Below are 22514 nucleotides of genomic sequence, written 5' to 3' on the forward strand. Positions count from 1 at the left end.
ATATAAATAGCTCGTCTACACTGTCACACTTAACTTGGCTCCTAGGCGTCTTTATTCCATAGAATTCACTAATGGTTTCACTAAATTCTAGCAGAACGGCGTCGACTTGAACTGAAATTACTTCTCCACGTGGTCCGATAACGTGGTGCAGCACAACACGACGAAGGATATTCAGAGTAAGAGCTTCAAGAGAGCGATTTACTCGAAACAAGGCCTTTTATCTAATTAGCCTGGGAGGTGTGATCTTCAGCGAGAACGGTAATTGGCTGATGGTCTCATTTAATTGGCTCAGACTATTCCAGAAACAAGCTGGGTTGCGTGCGTGCGAAGGCAGTCACGTGGTCTGCTCTGACCTTGGCACAGTCTTGCCGGTGTGTCACCCCTCTGAACGACGAAAAAAACTCGTTCTCAGCTCGCCACAACTCCCCAAATGATATGCTGCAGTTACAAGCAGACAATAAAATTTTCACTTTCCACTTGTTAAAATATTCGTAATATCGCCAATTTTAACGGGGACAATACATACATACATACATACATACATACATAGAAACATAAATTGCAGTCCATTTGTTGCCACCAAGGAGCTTATTAGTCAGTGGTCACTAGCAAATGTACAAACTATTTACAGTAACTTTAATTTGTTCTGTTCTAACCCACTCATTCCCTGAGCACCGTATGAAAGAACTGGTTGTGCACACATATTTAATATGTCCCTTTCGATTCTCATTAGGCCAATACTGATGAGAAGCATTTCCCATTCTTCTTTTGACATCTGTCATCCATTAACTACAATATATACAACAAGTGCTGTAACAACATCGGTGAGCGTGCCTTCACAAACTAAAAATAATAACCATAAAATCAGTAATAATAATAATAATAATAATAATAATAATAATAATAATAATAATAATAATAATAATAATAATAATAATAATAAAATGAATTAAGAAAACATTAATGTAGCAGCGGGTTCACATATTTGTAGGAAAAAGAGAATGTTAACTAGCGTATAATCTCAAATACCACCCGCCACCAAATAAGACCCGGACCCTTATTTTGAAAACAAAATTTTAAAAAAAAAGTGAAGTCAGAATTATTTACAGGCTTGACTAACACATCAAATGATTAGAAAATACAAATAAAAGTAAACAAACATTTCCAGAATGATATCCAACAAGTTCATTCATCATCATCATCATCATCATCATTATCATCAGTACCAACTTTGGAACTTTCATCACCATACCTTCCCACAAAATGTCGTCATCACTACCATCCATAGCATTAGAAATGGTACATTCCCTGAAGCTCTTCTGTATGAGGTCTCCAGGGATACGATTCCATGCCGTCAAAATCCATGAACACAGCAGCTGAAGTTGCGGGTGCCCGAATGCGACCAGTTGGCGTCAGTGTGTGATTATCAGCCGCCATCCATTCTGTATAGAGCTGTTTTAAGGCTGCTTTAAATGGCCGGTTCACGCAGACATCCAGCAGCTGTAGCTTAGACGTCATCCCGCCCAGAATGACTGCTAGGTCGGTTTTCCCATCTTTGATATGTTTCTTCACAGCATCTGTTGTGTGGCCGTGGTAACTGTCAAGAACAAGCAAGCTCTTTTGTCTCAATAATGCACCAGTGCTAGAGTGTCGGTCGTTCCGTCTGTGGGAGGGGTGGTTGGATAACATCACGGTATCCCCTGTATATTAACAGTTCAACACAACCTGGTACTAAAAATAAAAACCAACTTTAAAGGGAGATAATCAATACTACATACAATTAATTTGAAACTTGAAGACTGTTACACACATTGATTTTAACATAAGCAAGATCAAGCCACCTAGTGTTTTTGCAAAAAGTGCCCAATTACAGACGTTTTAATATTTGTAATATGTTCAATTTGAAAATAAGTTTTGTAATGTTACCGTAGATGCAAATTGTAATTTAAGTACCTTTTTACACACCACACCACATCACTAAACCCTCCCCCACACTCATTCCCCCCTTCCTCCTTCCAAGCCTCAAATGCTTTAAGCAATAGTTATAAGTTCCCATGGGAAAGTAATTTAAGATTTTAGTGTACTTACTAATCAAATTGTTTCATCTAAGCTATTTTAAAGACAGCTTAACATCACCACTAAGTGGTCGAAACATGTCCTGTATATGATAATGTTTTTATAATTCTGCTAAAAGGCAAGAAATAAAGTATCGATTAGGTGGTGTTTTAAATTAATTTGTTTAATAATTTGTTGAAATACCTCCATGTCGGAAATATATCTGGTGTTTTCATATCCCTGTTGGATAGTTTTTATTCGTATATTCAGTAGTATGTTTTTTCGCTTAACACGTTTTGTTTTGTTGTCCCCTGCAGAAACATCTTAACAAGGTTTTGCTGTATTATACCAGGCGAGTTGGCCATGCACGTAGAGGCGCGCGGCTGTGAGCTTGCATCCGGGAGATAGTAGGTTCGAATCCCACTATCGGCAGCCCTGAAGATGGTTTTCCGGGGTTTCCCATTTTCACACCAGGCAAATGCTGGGGCTGTACCTTAATTAAGGCCACGGCCACTTCCTTCCAACTCCTAGGCCTTTCCTATCCCATCGTCGCCATAAGACCTATCTGTGTCGGTGCGACGTAGAGCCCCTAACAAAGAAACAAAAAAAACTGTATTATAATAATTTACTTCACGGCACGTTTCAGAGACAGGTGGTGAAACTAGTTTTAGTTTGCTTGTATCAGTCTGCGCCACATGTTAGTTACAGTAGTAACAGATCTCACAATTTATCATACACATTACATTAATCTTATTGTTTCTAGACCTTTGATATACTGTGGGTTATATTTGTTGCCTGTACCAATTTCTCCTCTATTGTGAGCTGTTGTTTACACAATTGTATGTATTCTATATTAGGCCTATTTTTCAGCATTCCTCAGAATGGCTACATTTACGGATGCTTTTCCTTCTCTAGAAGATTGAAAGTATTCGAGTCTTCTTCACCAATATGTGTCGTTAACCATAATGCACAGTTTGGCATCTTTGGGCCTTGGTGGTCAGATTTTGTCCTACCGGGCGAGTTGGCCGTGCGTTTAGGGGTGCGCAGCTGTGAGCTCGCATCTGGGAGATAGTGGGTTCGAATCCCACTGTGGGCAGCTCTGAAGATAGTCTTCCGTTGTTTGCCATTTTCACACCAGGCAAATGCTGAGGCTGTACCTTACATAAGGCCACTCCCGCTCCTTCGCATTCCTAAGCCTTTCCTGTCCCATCGTTGCCATAAGACCTATCTGTGTCAATGCTACGTAAATCAAATAGCAAAAAAAAATTATTTTGTCCTCTTCTAGAACTACATTACCTGAATATACTAAAACCTCTAAGATTCCTTTCATGCTTCAATGACTTATCCATCCTTCATTGGTTTAGCTTTTCTACTTTAAATAGACTGTTTATCACATGCCTCCACCAAGGTATGTTTGGTATACTCTGTTATCTCGTTTCTGTGCTGTTAGACCTTCTACTGGACTGATTGAAATTTGTTTATACTGATAGAAGAGAACCTAAATCTGCTTCACAATCTGGTACCATATGGCTCCAGATCTTCTACATATGTTCTATTATTTAAAGTTTTGGTACTGTATGGTCCCAGATCTTTTACATAAGACTGCATTTATCAAGTAAAAAATATATTTTGTGATAAATCATACAAATGATCAACTTACTTCTCTCACTGTATTGTGACCAGTTATAAGTATATTTGGAAAAGTATACACGTAGGTCCACTGGAAAAAATTTCCCAGAACAGTCCTAGCACTGAAGGTGTTAATATCGTTTTCCATTGCAGGTTCTGGAATGAGGAGAAAAACTTACCATCAGAGACCACAAGTCGCCTGCAAGCTCTGTTAACTAAGTTGTACTCTCCAGACAGTGAAGAACATTTCCTCAACTATGGTACCCGCTTATTAATGAATGTAATGATGGATTCACCTGACTATGAAATGAAAATTTTCCAGCATCCACTCTCAGACTGTAGTTTTCAAGACCTGCAGGTCTTGGCATCATGGCGAGCTCGTCATGCTTCCTTTGCTCCTATGTTCGCTGATACTTTCAGTAGCCAGCTAAGCCGTTTTGATTCTCTGGATGGTTCCAGTTTTCCAAAACTGAAGGCAACGCAGGCTTCACTAGCTTTTCAGCCAACAATGGAAATGGGTAACTATTTTGCTGTGGAAGTATTTTTAGACTTTTCATAGTGTTAATGATATAGTCTGTTATCAACATATTAATGTAGTATAGAGCCTGGCTTTGAAGCATCTTATTTTCTGTTTGTTCTGTAAACCTCCAAATTTCACTGGCCTGATAGTACAAGTTACCATTTGACCCTTTTTCTAAACCCGCATATAATTTGAATTTAAATAATTCCAGCAGCTTTCTGTCCATTGGTGGTGTAATGAGGAATGCTCTGCAGCCATTTATCTCCCGCTAGTGGTCTGGCAGTGTGTCCCCATCATAGGCATGCACCACACACTTGCGGTTCATGCCAGCTCGTTGCTGACAAGCCAGATTTGTACAAGGTGAACTTGTAGATATCCATATCATCTGAAATAATTCATCTCAGCATGCAGATTACAGATCGATGAACTGGAATAGATAGATCAAGTAGAAGACTGGCTTTAAATAGCCAAAGGTGGTGCATAAGCTACTATCTGAATCACATAATATGGCACGGATGCTAATACTTGGTGTAATATCCAGTACAATCCGTTTCAAATTTAGATCTTAATGATACAAGCAATATATCAGGATTTTATATAGGGTGCTGATATGGAGAAAACATTTAATTTTGAATACTTGTTAAATGCATGTATTTTATGAGTAAATATCTTTGGCATAAACAGGTGATCTTGTTATAGTAAAATATAACAAAGTGGGATGTGTTGAAAATAATTAATACATAAAGATGTGGTGGACATGCCACTTATTCACAGCACAAAGTTTAAAGCACAAGTGATCTAAGATAAAATTCTAAATTTAATTGTATAAATTCCACCTGCTCAATAAAAGTTTGCCATTTGATAAATGGTCTGTCTAAAAAGCTACATAGGACAATTTTCAACCTAGCCTAGAAGTCATCATCAGCTAAAATAATACAAAGATGAAAGACATATACAAAAACAGTGATACATAAAAAAACGATAAATACAATCAACAAATGCAATAGCAATGTATGTTCAAAATGTTCATATCTTCATTCTTGGACGAATCTAGTTGTAACAGTTGTGGGCCCAACCATATTTATCACAACTATTGTGTGGGTCCAACTGTATTTTTCACAACTATTGGCACCGGAGTCAACCAGTAGTTGTGATAAATGTGGTTGGACCCATTTAGATATTTATAGTCGATACGGAACCAGAATGAAGTTCATTACTCGTAATAAGCACAAGTGAGTTAAAATTTATTTTGCCAGAAGCGCTCGTTGCATGCATTGCTAAAATCCTGGTGGGTTGCCATGTGTCTTATATTGTACAAGATGTCCCATATTTGAATCTAGAAAAGTATTTTCCATATTGACTCCAAATCCTGTATTAACCCCTTTAAGTGGGGAGCTATGTAAGATATAATTATATATCACCAGCGTCTTCTCAGTTCGTTCATATCAGCAGTTGATAATAATGGAGATAGTGCAACCATTCTGAAGAGGATTGACTTGTTAGATGTCATAAGATGGTTAGCTGGAGCGTAGGATGAAATTCATCACATATCACTTGTAAGGTCTTGGAAAATTCTTTTGGACCGTGAAGGTGGAGATTTAAATTTTGAATCCATGTGTGAAACCAAAATCAAAGATCGAAACTATGATCTTTCGTTGCTCAAAATTGTACCCAGCTGTGAGGATGTTGCAGAGGATGTTACAGAATGGATGGCAAATGGTGAAGTTTATGAATTAACCCTCCTAGCAGGGGGAGGCAAGTTTTGCCACTGTCTTTTATTTCTTTATTATTCATGCTTCAAATGAATTCGCAGATCAGTGATACGTAAGCTATTTGTAAAGGACTTCATAGGCCACAGCTACTAACGTATTTCATATTCTTCACATACACTCTCTCTGTATTTATTATCTCTCCATGATGGCAGATTTTTCCCCTCCTTGGTGCTCCATGATACATAAATTCTTAAGAATCGCCATGAGTTTATAAGAAGAAAGAAAGTGTTCCATTGTTGAATTTGATTTAAAATCCTTGTGATTATCATTGTTTGCATATAGTTAGTTACATTTTATGATTTGAAAAAGTTATATTCAGTAGTTTTCCGACTACCAGGAGGAAAGATTTATCGGTAGTTTTGCGGTGTGTGTATAATAAGTGTGTGAAAACAAATAGATTCGATGAAGAATCTTTACATTAGGGTGGAGTTAGAGGCTGATTTGCCCGAAGACTTTGAAATTGAAAGTGAAGATGAGGTAGATGATACTGAGAACACTGAAAGCTCACCAGATTCAAGTGATGATTGAAGCACTACAAATGGAGTAACAAGTTCGTCTGGGAAATACGTCACAAAATTGGGAAGAATTTATCTCTCAGAAGCTAAGAAGCAATCCAAACGGCATTTTGCTAATGTTATTCACCATGAGCAAGGGGTAACACCTGAAGGGAAAACTAAGAAATCCGTGAATCATTTCAAAAGTTCATCACTGCTGAAATTGTTTATTGCATACTAAGACATTCTAATGAGGAGGCAGCAAGAAAGGGCATTCCTTCCTAAAATGACCATGAACTATATGCTTTCATTGGTCTATTGATACTGATGGGTGTATATCAAGACTGTGGTATATCATTCACGGACTTGTGGTCAAATTTGTTTGGTAGGGGTGTATATCAGGCTGTAATGAGCAGAACCAGAAAGCATCAAGTACTTTCTGTTCTGAGGTTTGATGATAAGGACACAAGGCAGGAAAGACATAATGCATACTAATTTGCACCGCTTAGAGAGGTTTTTGAAAAACTAAATGAAACGTTTCCAAATACTTCATATATCGCCCTCACGTGCCATTGACGAAATGCTGTCACTTTTCAGGGAGCATTGGCCACTTAAAGTATTTATGAAAGAAAAACCAGGCAAATATGGTATCCTTGTATGAATGCTGACTGGTGCAATTGAAAGGTATGTGACGATGGAGATTTATGTTAAGTAAGGACAACAGACCTGCAGCAAAACGTGGGCCACTTGAAGTTGTGAAAAGACTCGTACAGCCAATATGTAACACAGGTTATAATTTTACCACTGACTGATTTTATACTTTTGTTTGTTTGTTTGTTTGTTTGTTTGTTTATTTATTCATTTATTTATTTATTTATTTATTTATTTATTTATTTATTTATTTATTTATTTATTTATTTATTTATTTATTTATTTATTTATTTATTTATTTATAATGGCATATAGAGGGTACAGAGGAACTATATATATAATATACACTTAAAACTATATACACTTAAAATAGATAAAAACAACAATCGGACAAAGATCAATCGATGGTAATTAACTTATAATTTAATGTCCAGAGAACTTAGCCAATTCACTGCCTCTTCACTTGCTGCATGAAGTTCGTGGTATCCTCCCTGGAAGCTCCGAAGTGGGCACATCGTTACAACATGGTGGACCGTCTGAGCCACGTCACCGCAGACGCAATGAGGGCTGGAAATTCTTCCCCACTTGTGGAGCCAGAAGTTGCATCTTCCAAGACCGGTCCGCACCCTGTTCAACGAAGCCCAGATACGTCTTGGCAACTTGAACCCAGCAAGTTTCCTACAAGGGTCAGATATCAGTCCTAGCTGGTCAGGGTTTGAAGCAGCCCACTCTTCCCTCTAGGCATTATTCATGTTGTACTCTGATTCAACCTGCCTCTTTCCTAGTTGCCATGATGGATGTCGAGATTTTAATCTTCCATACTTCTTAGGGTTGCACTCCTGATGAATCGGCAAGAGTGTATTTGCAGTACACTTTAACCATTCCTTCTTCAGAGCAGTTAGCCGTCAGAGGTGATGAGGATGGATGTTAGTTAATACTGGCAGCCATTTAAGTGGTGTGGATTTGAGTGTGCCAGACGCTGTCCTCATGGTATCATTTAGCTGGACATCAACTTTTCCTGTGTGTGCGCTGTTGATCCATACAGGGCTGCAATATTCTGCAACTGGGTATACTAGGGCAAGAGCTGTTGTTCGGAGGACATTAGCATTTGCTCCCCAACTAGTGCCACTGAGTTTGTGAAGGATGTTGTTACGTGTTTTAACCTTTGCTGCAGTTCTGCAGAGGTGTTCTTTATACGTCAAAGAGCGATCCAGCACAATACCCAAGTATTTTGGATGAGCACAGTATTTTAGCTGTTGGCCCCTGAATGGAACTTGTGGAATGTAATAGGCTCTCTGTTGTCTAGGTGGAAGGTACTTTTTGCTATTTTGCTTTACGTCGCACCGACACAGATAGGTCTTATGGCGACGATGGAAGAGGAAAGGCCTAGGAAGTTGAAGGAAGCGGCCGTGTCCTTAATTAAGGTACAGCCCCGGCATTTGCCTGGTGTGAAAATGGGAAACCACGGAAAACCATCTTCAGGGCTGCCGACAGTGGGGTTCGAACCCACTATCTCCCGATTACTGGATACTAGATGGAAGGTACTAATCTCTGTTTTGTTTACATTGGGTTTCAATCGCTAGGTGTTGAAGTATCTATCCATTTTTAGGAGATCTTGTGTGAGAATGGCTTCAGCGGTCTCAAAGTCTGTGGCCTGTGCTGTTAGGGCTATGCCGTCAGCATATATAAACTTTTGGCAAGCAGTAGGTGGAAGATCTGCCGTGTAGAGATTGAAGAGAAGTGGAGCAAGAACAGAACCCTGCGGCAATCCATCATTTAATCTGTAGGATCTGCTTCTGTTTCCATTGAGATGTACTTGAATTAGGCGATTGCATAGCATGTTGTTGAGCAAGGAAGCTAAGGTCTTGCAAGGGATAATTTTCAGCAACTTCAGGATCATCCCCTTTCGCCATCGTTGCTTTACGTCTGTAGGTATAACCTTAAAGTGCCCTCCACGTGTCCCCCGGGTGGTGCTAAGTAAGCAACAACATCGGCTGCTGGACCAAAATAATTTTTTTTCCGGATATCCCAGCAAATAGAGGATACATGATCATGAGTAGAAACAGTTCTTCTCAGAACCAAACAACAACAAAGGACTTAGGACATTCACTGACAATATACTTCTGTTGATTTGGCGGATGTACTTTACAACGACTTCAGATTGACTCTGATTGGGACACGGAAGTCCAAGAAATTCCAGAAGAACTGAAGACCATCAGTGGAAGAGAACTCTACTCATCTAAGTTCGCTTTCACTGATCCGTCAACTGGGAAGCCTCCGGTTACTCTTGTTTCCTACATTACCAAAGACAAGCAGAAAAAAATCTACTCATGTTATCTACTCAACATAGGGATGCTGGGATAGAAAGAGACACACCAAAAAAGAAGTTACATATAAACCTGTATTACAACTCTACAAAAGGAGGTGTAGACATGATTGACCAAATGGCTTACAGTACCAAATGAGGTACCAGGAGATGGCCACTTTCTGTATTTTATATACTAATAGACATTGCAGCTCTAAATTCCTACACTTTTGGTGAAGCCTTGTGTTGATTTACATTCTCAAAATCTTCAAAGTCTGCATTTCTTAGTGATTTATGCTATGGAGGACTTGGAATGAAATTGGAGAGAAAAAGAAACAAAGCTACATGTGAGCCAGTGAAGAGAGCAAGTTGTCATGTTTGCGTTCAGGATGCTCCGGACTGAAACTCAAAGAAAATTGTTACCAAAACTAACATTGTATGTAGAAACTGTGGAGGAAATCTATGCAAAATTCACGCTATAACTGAAGTTCAGTGCCGTGCAGGGTCATGTTCCACGGTTTTGGATGATATCTATTGAGACTTCAACAGGTTTTGCAGAAAGCTGATGTGGTTTTCAAAATAAAAACTAGAATTTTGTGTTACACTGTGTGTGTTTTTGCATTATTACAGAGGTTTGAAATAAGTGCAATTGTTTAAATAACACTAATATTAATAAAACAATAATATCTTCAATAAGTGAGTGCTTATTTTGTGCAAAAATTCAGTGGGGAAATTTTGCTTCCTCCCCCACCTCCACCCCTGGTGCTCCATGTGACCACCAGAAAATGGTTGGTGCTTCTAGGGTTAACTGAAAATGATATTGTGGAAATGGGGACACAGGGTATGGGGTAAAACAAAAGGAGGCAAGCTTAGAAATATCTTGTTCCACATTCGGATGGGTTCAAGATGATTGAGGCAGCACTGCAGTACATTAGTGAGCAAGAAGAGGCAACTGATATCATCTGCTTGCATAAGTGAAGGGATATTGCATCATGGAAGAGGGCTAAAGCGGGAAAGCAGTCGTCTATCAAAGATTCTTTTAAAACCTCCAACCTGTAAGTTTAGACTTTTATGTTAGGCCTGCCTTTTCACATGTGTAACATTTTTGTAACAATTAGGCTATGTTTTCTGTAATTGTTTTATTTATTTTAGAAGTGTTATTCATATATACTTTACAATGCAGGTCGTGTTGTGTTTCCTGTATTAATTTTTGAAACGTGCATACATAAGAAACACTTATAACTAGCATGTACTATGTAAGAAGTCAGAAAATATTCATACAATTGTGTTTTGATATAAAAGTGTGGCTTTTAATTGTATAGCTGGGGTCGGAAGAGAGTATTTATACAACTCCAGCCTATCTGGGCTTTTTGTTGTCAGGCTTGATCTTCCGCCACGTTAGGATAGCCGAGAGTCTACTGTATTTGTTTTTTCTTGATTTTTCATATCAAAATCTGGTGATATTTTTTTTATTTTTTATTTTTTATTGTTGGCAAATATGAATGTAGTTGACCACTTTGGACTGAGCATAAGGAGTGAATGCAGTAAATGTTTGCTGCAGTTCTGCCAAGAAAATAATTTAACAGCAGCAAATACAGTGTTCCAACATGACCCATGCTGACTGTATACTCTCTGAACTGAGAGCGTGGGTCAGGGCCACGGAGCTTCTGGCTGAGTTTGGCATTGTTTCCACTGTGTCATGTTCCTCACTCTCATTTTTTTTTTATCTGACCTTCCTTGGTCATTTGTCTTCTGACCCTTATGGTATTAGGTTTGCGACACCTGGGGAGTCTTCCATTTTCAAAACCTTCTTGGCTCTTGCCTTTCTTTTATCAGTATCTTAATTCTTTGAAGTGTCAGAATTCTTTCCTTTTCCCTTCTGATAATTGTTAATGGAGGATGGTTGCCCAGTTGTACTTCATCTTCAAACAGTAATCACCTCCACCTGCAGGGTTGTCAGTCAGGATTTTTCTGAATGAAACAAAAATATTGCTGAAAAAAAAACATTTAGAAATCTAGATAATACCAATATATAACTTACTGTAAGACATTAAGTGCCTCAAACGATCATTTTATCATATCTAGTCACTGTAAGAAAATATCAAATACGCATAACAGAATCACAACTTATAAACAGTTTCAAAATGAAATAAAGCACGAAGTCCCAACCTACTGATATTTCTTTACTAAACTGTAAAATACACTGTACCCGTCATTAGCAAAATGTCACAAAGACAATAATTGACAGGAAACTGGTATCACTGACTACTGACTGGAGTGGAATGAAATACGATCACTGAACTCTGGGAAGTATTGTATTGCTAGAACTTGTCTTCATATTATTGCTATCAATTATGTTGCCTTTGCAGTAGATATAAAACCTCACAGTTTTGTAATGGTCAATTACAAGTATTGTAACTAAATTATCTGGATCATTGTGTACTTTGGGGTAATTAGGTTTTCTACCAAACCCAACTGACTTTAATTGGGATTCAGGTTTCTGCTAGGAGAATCTCACCTAAATTGGCTACTTGGCTACTCTGATTTGCTGGCTTATTTTAAGTATCCTCCCTTTTTCTTTTGCTTGTAGGAATGTTTGTAGATGATGTCACCAGCAGGATCCAGAAAATTTCCAGCTCCAGTACAAGTTCGAGTCTCCTGTTCAAGATTGACACCAGTATCAGTAGTTTCAACAACAGGAGCAACCACCAAAATATTACACCAGGTATTATTACTCTTATGAGTCAAAATTCTTGGCTTTGTTATAATTGTCATTTCTCTTTCTTCTGTTACATCCTATCTTATCTGACAAAAAGAACAGATCCCTTTATTATTCCACACTCCTGGCTGAACTCTTCACCATAATTGACTCTCTATGTAGCAACTTAGTAAGTACTAACTTTGAATGGTTGTATCTTGTGATTATTTTTATTTTTATTTATTTTTATTCTCTGGAATTAAAAGGACACATTTTATTTTTCTTCCTTTATTTCAGTGGTCCTATTCAATTGGAAAAGTTCATAAGAGGTGGAAGTCTGTAGGCACTTGAACATAACTGTAAATTTGATAAAAATGCAAATCCAAATGAAGATTTGTGTGAGAATGATGGCATGAACTGTGTGACTAATTGGTCGGATGGGATAGTATACCTTTTATAGTTAGTACTGGTGTAAAACTGGGTGAAAAGCCTTTTGCTTTAGCTGAAAAATACTTTACTTGATCAGCTGTATGGTAACTGTTAATTACTTCAATACATTCAAACCTCTGTGCATAATTTTTACAAGGGGGAAGGGGAAAATTACGATGGATGCAAGAAATGATAAATGCAGGTGGCATAAGAAATTGGAGGAAAGCAAAATAATAAAATTCGGTTACTGTATTTGGACATATTTCTTTATGTAGGCTTCATAATATTGCAACCATGATACACACGATGGAAATAATAAGCATAATTTTTACGCCGTTTCTTTTCAATTTTCTTTACATCGCATTGTAACGGTTTTCGGTTAAGGTCAGTTTTCTTATTACAAATTACTGCTATAAGTGGATATTTTGGATTTAACCTGTATTTTCAGTGAAGTACGGAGGATTTCAAAGATTGTGTAATTTTTTTATATTTAGAATTGAAATAGAAAGTTCCTAGACTTTGTTTTGTTCTTCTTCCTTTTCTTCCTACTTGTTTAATGTCACTCCAACAGGTTGCAAGGTTTTCGGTGAGGAAGGGTTAGTAAAAATGGGGAAACCCTGGAAAACTGTACTTAGGGCAGCCGACGGTGAGAATCGAACCCACTATCTCCTAAAGGCAAGCCCTCAACGCACGACCAACTCGCTCGGATATTTTGTTCTTTACTGTACGTAGAACAAGGTTAGAAACGTGGTGTACATTCTCCATTCACCATCAGTTTGTTTCATCAGTTTGTGTAAAATATACCACTTAATCATGGATATTTCAATTGTAATCATGAACATGAAGTCGGTTGCTAGCTGACGAACCATAATTTGAGCATGTTAGAGAGGACAGGGTGCGATGTCAGTTTTCTTGGGAAAAGTGAAGGGAAGCACCGATAAAAAGGCTTTTATAAAATAGTGGTGTTTGTAATATTTTGTTAGTTTTTAGAATAGACTTAAAATAATTGCCAGTTGTTAAAATTTAAACAAATGTTGCATTCTGTGTTTGCACTGGAAAGCAATGACGGAAGAAACTCTTGAAACTTGTGGAATGTTATTCTTTAATTCAAATGTACGAACAGAACTTACAGCTTTTGTGCTGTAAATGACCTTTTCTTTATGTTGTCATTGTTTGTTTCTATCTTCTTTTCTTGGCAACAATATTGACACTATTACCAGTCTAGTTATTTAACAGAACACTGTAATATTGGTTGGGTTATGTTTATTTGTTTATTCTGTTATATAAGCATAATATTTTAATTTCATTTACGTCCCTCAAATAGACCTAATCAAATATCAAAACAGGTGACAGGTAATAATTGATATTGCTTCAAGTAATTAATGCTACAGGATGCTAATTTTAATGTGTTATAAACATAAAATAATTATGGTATAATTTCATATGTTATTTTATTACTTGCTCTTTTTAGTAAGAGAGTCATTAATTGTTTTATGAATCGCTTGTAGTAAATCGGTTTTCTTGCTCATTTCTTTCCCGGCATCCAACAAGCACACGGCAACTTGCAATAGATGCTTACGGTACAGTTACTTAAAACATTTTATTACCACAAGATCGAGAGCTGGTACAATTTGGGGTGAAATGCACAACTTTCACATTACGAAGAAATGACGTGTCCTGTGGATGAGCGGCACAGTTATCCACAAAGAGTATGGCTTCTTCCTTGTGCACCCATAGAAGCATTCAAATGACCTTGAAAATTGTGAAAAAATTCAGTGGTCATCCAAGCTTTTTTATTTGCATGATATATCATGGGTAGTTTTTTCGTGTTCTTAAAAATAAGCGCTTTTAATTACTTTCCTGCTATTACTGGCTCTCTCTTATCACTGTCATCACTGTTCACGCACAGCAGAATGGTTAGTCGTTCTTTTGAACTTTTCCCCCATGCGCCAGTGTTCTGTCCGGAAGGTCACTGTAAAAAAGTCCAGTCTCGTCTGTGTTATACACTTCACATGGTTCGTACCCTTCCAGTGGCATAGGTAGTCTCGAACCACAGCTCCTTACCTTCCATGTCCACAGAGGCGCTTTCTCTGGAAACTTTCTTGAAGGCTAGTCCATGTCGCACTTTAAATCAAGTGATCCATCCATTCAGTGCAGTAAAATGATCAGTTTTCAATCTTACAGCTATTTTCTTGGCTTTCTCCCATAATATGGTTCCATCTATAAGGATATTGGAAGCCCTTGCTTGCTGATACCAAGTGAAAAGCATATTCTCAAGCTAAGCGAATGTAGATCCTCTTCTGGTTTTCTTTTTTTTTTTTACTTGAACTGCCATGTTTATCAATTACCTCTCTTATCTCATTCTTCGTGGCAAATATGGAGTTTAAATTTGAAAACACTAACCAAAGTCGTTTAGTGGTGTCTACTTTTTTTTCGAATGGTTTCTAATCAACTATAATTTTCAATCATTCTTTGAGAGTTCTTACATTTTTCATAGGACATGACATGTCATAAATAACATTAATACACACGAACTAAACTGAGAAAACAAACATAATTGCAAACGACAAATCAAATTGTAATCGCCGCACACAACCAAGACACAGCACAGGACCACTCAGAATGAAATGAAACAGCACAACAATGGCTTGGCACTTTGAGTAGAAGCCATGGTACCAGGAGGCTTGTAGGCGTGTTCACATAATGTGGTTGTGCGTAAATAATCTGTGCACTGCAGTCCAGCCTACATGGACCTTGCTCCAGCCGAGACACTTGCTCAAGCCTAGAAACTCCTGATCGCTCATAGCTCATACATTCTCGCGTAACAGGTTGCCATTATTCCATGCCACTTTAAATTCAGAAGAACGTTTGTGTATATATTTTTAATAAACAATCAACGTGGGAAAATTGTGGCGGAGGACTAGTAATTTTTTGAAAATCGACGTGAATAAAATGATAGTTCAAGGAGGTGCAAAGATATTTAACATTAATTTGTATGGAACATTTTCGGGACTAAATAAAATGAACGATGGATACGGGAAAACGACACTTCCGGGAACGATGCATCGAGGTATAACCTTCTCTTTCAAGGGCTGCCCCAACCAATAAGTCAGTTTCAAAATCCTTGTAATTAACCTGAATCCCAAACCTCGCTCCATTAAACCTAGATCTACCAGAACAACCTATCTAAACAAATTTTTAACCCTCAAACTGGTAGCTGACGATAGATCCACAGGTGTGCGCCTATCTCAACTGCCGCTGAGTATAGATCATCAGGTCTACCGTACCAGTAAATACAGCTAGAAGAAGTTGTGAATATTTCTGGTAGATGGCAGCATTCATTACGCATGTTTTCTCCTTGCAAAGTGGAATGTTCTGGTGTTAAATACATCCATTTACGTGTGATGTCTTTGAAACAAATGAAGATGAAACGCATGTTGATTTTGTTGTGACTTGCTTTCGTTGTTTACTGTGTGTTATGTACCACATGATGGCTACATTTTTGTATTTAAATGAAAAAGATATTGTAATAGAATTAAGTGCATCTGTAAATTCAAGTGATGAGTCTGATTTAGATGATAGTTGTTTTGGATGGACTGATGGATGTAATGAAGTTAGCCCAGGTGCAGAGTCAAGTGGTGTTGCTGGTAATAACAATAGTGTATATAACTGTGTGAGTAGTGTAGATAGTAGGAGTGGTAGTGACTCCAGTGATAATGTGATCAATGATGAACTGTCTAAGCCTACTGCAGCAGAATGGACAAACATTGTGCCACCTGGGGTAGGTTATAAACAGCCTGTTGATTTCAGTATTAGATATGCAGGTACCAGGAATGTTCCTGCAAGAAATTCACCCCCAGTTGAGTACTTATTTATTTTTATTTTTTACAATGAATCTATGGCCAGTGATTGTGCAAGCAACAAACAAGTCTGCCAAAACATTCTTGGAAAACAAACAAGAATATATGAAACATTACATGTTCGGTAGATACAAGAAATGGCAGCCCGTTACTGTCGGTTTTTTGAAGAAGTATATTGCTATGTGTCTGAACGTGGGACTTACACCTCACAAGAAATTGCCCATTATTGGGATCAAAGACCATCTCATTTTTTATTTTTTTTTCTTAAAGCATGCCACTTGCTATTTTTGAACCGATTAGCAGATTTTTACACCTCATCCTACAACTGCAACTAAACATGGTCAGACTGGATTTGATCCATGGCATAAAGTCAGGCCATATATTGACCATTTAAATATAAATTTTAAACAACACTGAGTTCCTTAAAGGAATGTCAGTGTAGATGAATCTATGATAGGAGTATATGCCTAACAAGAAACATTCACAGTGGGGGCTAAGAAAGTTTGAAATTTGTGAATCTGCTATAGGTTACATTTTTTGTTCAGAACTTTACAGTGGAAAAAACTTCAATGTCGGAGGTGAACACACAGTGTAGTGATGGATCTAATGACAGAGTCTAATTTACTCATTAAAGAATACCATTTCTTCACGGATAATTTTTCACAAAGATTCCCTCTGCTGAGGAGTTATTACACCAGGACACACTTGTTACAGGAACAATTAGGGTAAAATCCAAGTTTATTCCAAAGGAGCGACTTCACCATAAGTTGAAGGCTGGGGAAGCAATTTATTTCGGGAAAGACAGTGTATTCCTAGTAGAAAGGCAAATGGGAAACCTGTAATATGCCTTTCTACTTCAGAACCAGCTGAAAATAAGTCTGTCACCAGTAAGAAAGGCAGAAAAAGCATAAAACCACTTATGGTAGGTAGTTACAACCTAGGCATGGGAGGTGTTGATTTGAAGGACAGTGTCTATCATGTTACCTGCAACTGGTCTTCTAGGCAATTTTGGAAGATGATCATCTTTAATTTTCTTGACATGACTGTTTACAATGCCTACATTGTCTAAATGTAACACTGAGAAACCAGTTAGTGTCAGTTTGGCGGAGTCTCTGTCAGATGAAGCACCAGCACCAAATCTTGGACCTTCTGGAGATCCAAACCTCCATGTGTTCACCAAGTTGCTAGGCCAAAGTGAAAGAACAGGTGCGTGTGTGGAGCAGAGAAGAAGAGAGGCCATTCAAGGTGATGGCGCCCAATGTAGAAATCCATGGACAGTGCTGGCCACAGCTAGAGCATTACTTCAGGGCTGACCTGATAAAGTACTCCTCTGCTGCTAAAACTCTGAACTTTAAAACTAAATTAATTCAGCTGTTTATCAGAAGATGTCACTGTGTTAATTTCGAATTGTTTTTGTTTACTAATTATCAAGAAGTGTGGACATTCTCTCACAGATGTCTCTGCCAAAAAACTATGATCATGCACCCTGGTGCGAAGTGAAGGAACTTTTTGAAGAAATTTTGTATTCAGAAGTTTTGGTCTTTGCTAAATTTTGTTTTCTCATTTGTGGGTTGGCAATGTTAATCTTTCTTTCCGCTAGTTTTGAACTTAGCCAATCCCGAATTTCTTTAATTAATTTTGGACCAATCGTGTCCTTCTTCACATTTGATGTGTAAACTTTAGCCGACCAATAAATGCATGTGGGTGTGTCTTAATTATTCATGAAAGGTGTCGAATCTTCCACTGCTGATTTTCACAGCTCTTGGCCACTCGTACAACATCTAGCTTAGTGTATGGAAGTATAGCAGGAGGCAGAAAACGCCTCTTTCATCCGCCAGCAGCTCTTCTACAAGGTAACGGCCTTTTAATATCTTTATTTCTTGCTAGCTCAGCAGTTTAGCCCTCGGGGTAGGTCTGAAACCTTTTCAATGTAACCTACCTTTCTAAAAATGTAACTTAGTGCCGGCTTAGGTAAAAGTTTCTTATTACTTTAACTGTAAATCGGGGATAGAGAGTGCTTTACCCTCTCGAGTTCCCCTTCATTTTTGATTGGAGGTGACTACGTTTTCATAACCAATTTTCTATTCTTAATGTATTAAAATTTTCTTATACGAGTCACTTCCCTAATGTGGGATTAGCCCCTGTTTAATCAGCCTAGTGCCCCTTAGGTTTTAACACGTGTTCATGTAGGAGTGCAAGTACACGCCTCCATTCATCTTGGTATTTTGGGCCATTTAATTAATCTGTTCTTTTCCACGAAGGCCCGGTAGATTGGGTACAAGATACCCCTGTTTCTTTGTAGGTGTGCCTTGAGGGCAGTTAATAGTAATGTTGGTTGTTGCCTTTGATAGGCTCGGAAAATTGAGAGCGGGTTAGCTCTCTTTCTTGTAGTAAATGTTGCCTCAGAGGGGCTTGAGATTTAAAGGTGGGAGCAAGGTCTCCATGTTAGAAGGGGATTTCTGCCCTTTGGTAATATGTGGTTGTGAGCTGAGAGCTCAGGAATTGTAAAAATTAGGGCTTGTGGCCCAGATTGTTAAAGTCTCTCTAAATCTTGGCTTTCCTGGTCTTGTACCTGATTTGACTTCTTGTTATTTGTTAAAATCTGAAATTTTTATGTGAAAATTGTTAAGTCTTGAAAATATAACCTTTATTGAAATTTTAATTCATCTTTCGGCCTTGTAGTTAGACCCGTTCCAGCCCACACCTTCTTTCACCTCTGCTGATCCACCAAAACACGGTAACAATTATTATTATTATTTGATGTGTAAGTAAATAAAAACAGAATTTTTTGAGGAGGCATTTAAAAGGGGAGAAAATTTTTAAAAATATTAAATTGAGGGTAAATGGAAACCACTTTTCAAATAGGCTAGTTCATGCTGACTGTTTTGGTGTATTATATGTGCATAACCAGCGAATAATACATGTGTCAGAGTAACATACATCAGGTACTGCAAATCTGTGGTGCACACCCACCGGTTAGACATCTTTTCAACTACTATACTTTTTATCGAATAAGGCTCCTTTCCCACGATCCACTTGCTTTCTACGCCACGCCACGCGACTCCACTCCACTTCTGACACTATCTTTTTCCTTGTTGTCAACTTCCGGCAACTTGCCAGCAACTTCTAGTCCCCATCGCATCTTTTGCATCTGTTTGACTTTGGACCATGGACGCGAATGTTATTCTTGGTATTTATATTCTTACAAAAACAAGATTGAGGGGAAAGAAGAGTACTAAGGTTCATTTGTTCCATCCTTTAAATTTATATCATCTAGAACAAGGTGCTCATTGTTTACTTCTAGATGAACGTACCAGTGATCCAAAAATGTTCTTTAATTACTTTCGTATGAGTGGAAATTCGTTTGATGAATTGTTGTCAATCCTCGAAGCAAGTTTACAACGTCAGGACACCAAAATGAGAAAATGTATTTCACCGATATTTTGAGACAAAAACTTCAAACTTGTGACGCACACATTGTTGACCATCTGAACGACTGATTTAGTGAGCTACAAGTATGGCTTTGCTATCTATACCTAACTTCTATAAATAAAACACTAGTAGTTGTCACGAATAAGGAAATGCTATTATGTAATTTATTTGGAAGCAATTCTTTTGAAATGTAGACTGCTAAAAACCTTGATTAATTATTTTTTCAATTTTCTATGTTATTGTAATATTGAATACATAGTTTTTAGAGTTGTCTAGTTTGGCAAAATTTGAAATCACTTCTTGGGAAACTTCATTCCACATTTGAAGTTTTAAAATTTTATTTGAATAGTTTGTTGTTCATAAATCCCACAGACAAGGGCGATTTTGTATTTCTATTATTAACTTTTCAGCATCTATAAGTGGAACTGATATTTTAAAACAAAAACTTTGAACTTGTGGTGCACACAGTATTGACCCTCTGAACGAACTAATCTGATTTAGTGAGCTTCCGGACGCTGAGAGTGGAAGACACTTCAGGTCGGTAGACAGCAGCCCGCTGTTTACAAGAGTGGAGGGAGGTTGTGCCACACGAAGTGTCTTGTATGAATGCTACGGGCCCCTTTCTACACCTCTGGTGGAGTGGAGTGGTGTGGATAGCAGTGGATCGTGTGAAAGGAGCCTAATTCCCAAAATATAAACACTATTCACTTAAAATTTGCATGCTTATCATCAGAATTAATTTTTCTAAAAATGTATATTTTAAAAGGTTTCAGAAAAAGTTATTAGTCATTTATATTTGATGTGTAAGTAAAAAATAATTTTGATTTTTGTTGAGGGGACGTTTAAAGTGGCAGAAAATGTTAATAAATTACATTAAGGGTAAATGGAAACCACTTTTCAAATAGTTCAGTTCATGCTGAATTTTTTGGTGTGAATGCATAATGAATGAATAATACATGTCAGAGTGACTTATATTAGGTACTGCAAATGTGTGGTGCACCCACCGGTTAGAGCTATTTCAACTACTCGTTCGAGGTTTAAATATTTTGCCTGTAATTATTTCTATATCAAATTAAGGCTGCCATGGAGACAAGTAGTAGTGTGGCAAGAGATGATTGTTGTGTGTTATATTCATCAGTCTCATATTAACTGTGAGCTTAGGCAAGTATATGTAGTCTGGACATTGAGTAATAATACAAAATAATATAGCTCATGAGAGTGCTGTCTCAATATTCAAATAAGAGTCCTTTAGTACAGTAGCTATCAGGAGGGCAATTGACAATTCAAACTGATTTTTGTTTGTTGTTTGCTCCTTTCCAATACTTAAACTGTTTTTAAAAGTTCTCAAATAAATAATGTGAAATGGTCCATCTGGCTCCTATCATCAAATCAAATATTATGATGTTTTTCCAGGTGGTATTTCTCTTCATAATGTTCTGCATTCTCTGAATCTATTTCTTCAATTTGGCTCTTGTGGGTCTCAAGCATGATGGTAGGGTCTGTAATGTAACCTAGATACAGTATGAGTTTGGTTTAAAGGCAATGATATCAGTCCACCTATTAAAATCCTAATGTACCTCCTCATAGGGTTGCATCCCTTTTCCTACCTCTTTGATGAAGAGATTTGTATAGAAGTTCACCAAGGAGACAAGCTTCCAGGACTTGAGCAAGGTTTCTGAACACTCTATGGCATTGTCAACAGAGGCAGTTGCCCTAGGAACTTTCAAGCGTACGGCATAGTCTTTACAGCTGACTTATTTGTAATTGTCTTCGTGCCTTCTTCACATTCACTGCAGATTAAACCTTGTATTCCTGGATCAATCTATTTACTGGTGTTTATTGTTTGTAAAGAAATTTAAGCTTTGTCTAACCTATTACACTAACCTGAATACTGTCAATTTAGCCATTCACTGGAATACCTGTAAATCTACATATCCTTTCATCATACTTGCATCCAGCTAGTTTATTTTTATTTTATGACTGTTTTGCCATGAACTGCTGACCTTGAACCAGTTTGTAATGTACCATTTCATCTTACGCCATTGCCCCTAGTGAGTCAAAGTTTGGAATATCATCTATTGAAAGGAATGTGTGGTGAAAAAACACAGTGACATGTCAGTGCGAGAAGAGGAAGGTACAGAAATAAGGGGGTAAAGATAAATATGAAAAAATTGAGACAAGCACAATTTTCATGCATTGATATCTTCACATACACAAGTTCTCTCCTTATCAATACCAGTTTTCTTCTTTAATTTCTTCTTAGCCCTTGATGAGCAAGTTTCTGCTTCCATAACCATCAGGAGAGCAAGCTTTGTGCTCGGTGAGGGGCTGTCTTGACAGACTCTGAGTGAAGATTGTCCTAACCTTTCGTTATATTCATGTTTGTCCTGAGTTTATCCTCTTAAATGAGACTTTGTTGACGTGCTGTGTTCACCATTTAAGTGGGTTTCTGTTTGTAGTTTTGCTTTTGCATTTCAGCTGTATGGTTGATGTCATGTAGACCCTGTGGCACCAGACTCCCCTTATTCCTATTTTTCTATACATAACTTCATTGGTCATTTGTTTTTCCTTTCTATTACTTAGGTAATTGGAACATGTATTAGTCCAGGAAATGTTTAAACCTGAACATTAATTTTGATCTCTCTTCCTTTCCCACACTTGCCATTGGT

General features: G+C 37.7%; 1 protein-coding gene across 1 annotated transcript in view; it reads left to right on the forward strand.

The window, feature by feature from the left end:
- The window catches only part of LOC136857637 (DNA-dependent protein kinase catalytic subunit), an 873484-nt gene that overhangs the window by 519275 nt on the left and 331695 nt on the right, over positions 1-22514 (forward strand). The window contains exons 30-31 of the mRNA XM_067136445.2: positions 3838-4202; positions 12017-12151. Coding sequence (XP_066992546.2) covers positions 3838-4202; positions 12017-12151 — 500 coding nt within the window. The remainder of the gene's footprint in view (positions 1-3837; positions 4203-12016; positions 12152-22514) is intronic.

Source organism: Anabrus simplex, chromosome 1, assembly GCF_040414725.1.
Source record: "Anabrus simplex isolate iqAnaSimp1 chromosome 1, ASM4041472v1, whole genome shotgun sequence".
Classification (NCBI taxonomy): Eukaryota; Metazoa; Arthropoda; class Insecta; order Orthoptera; family Tettigoniidae; genus Anabrus; species Anabrus simplex.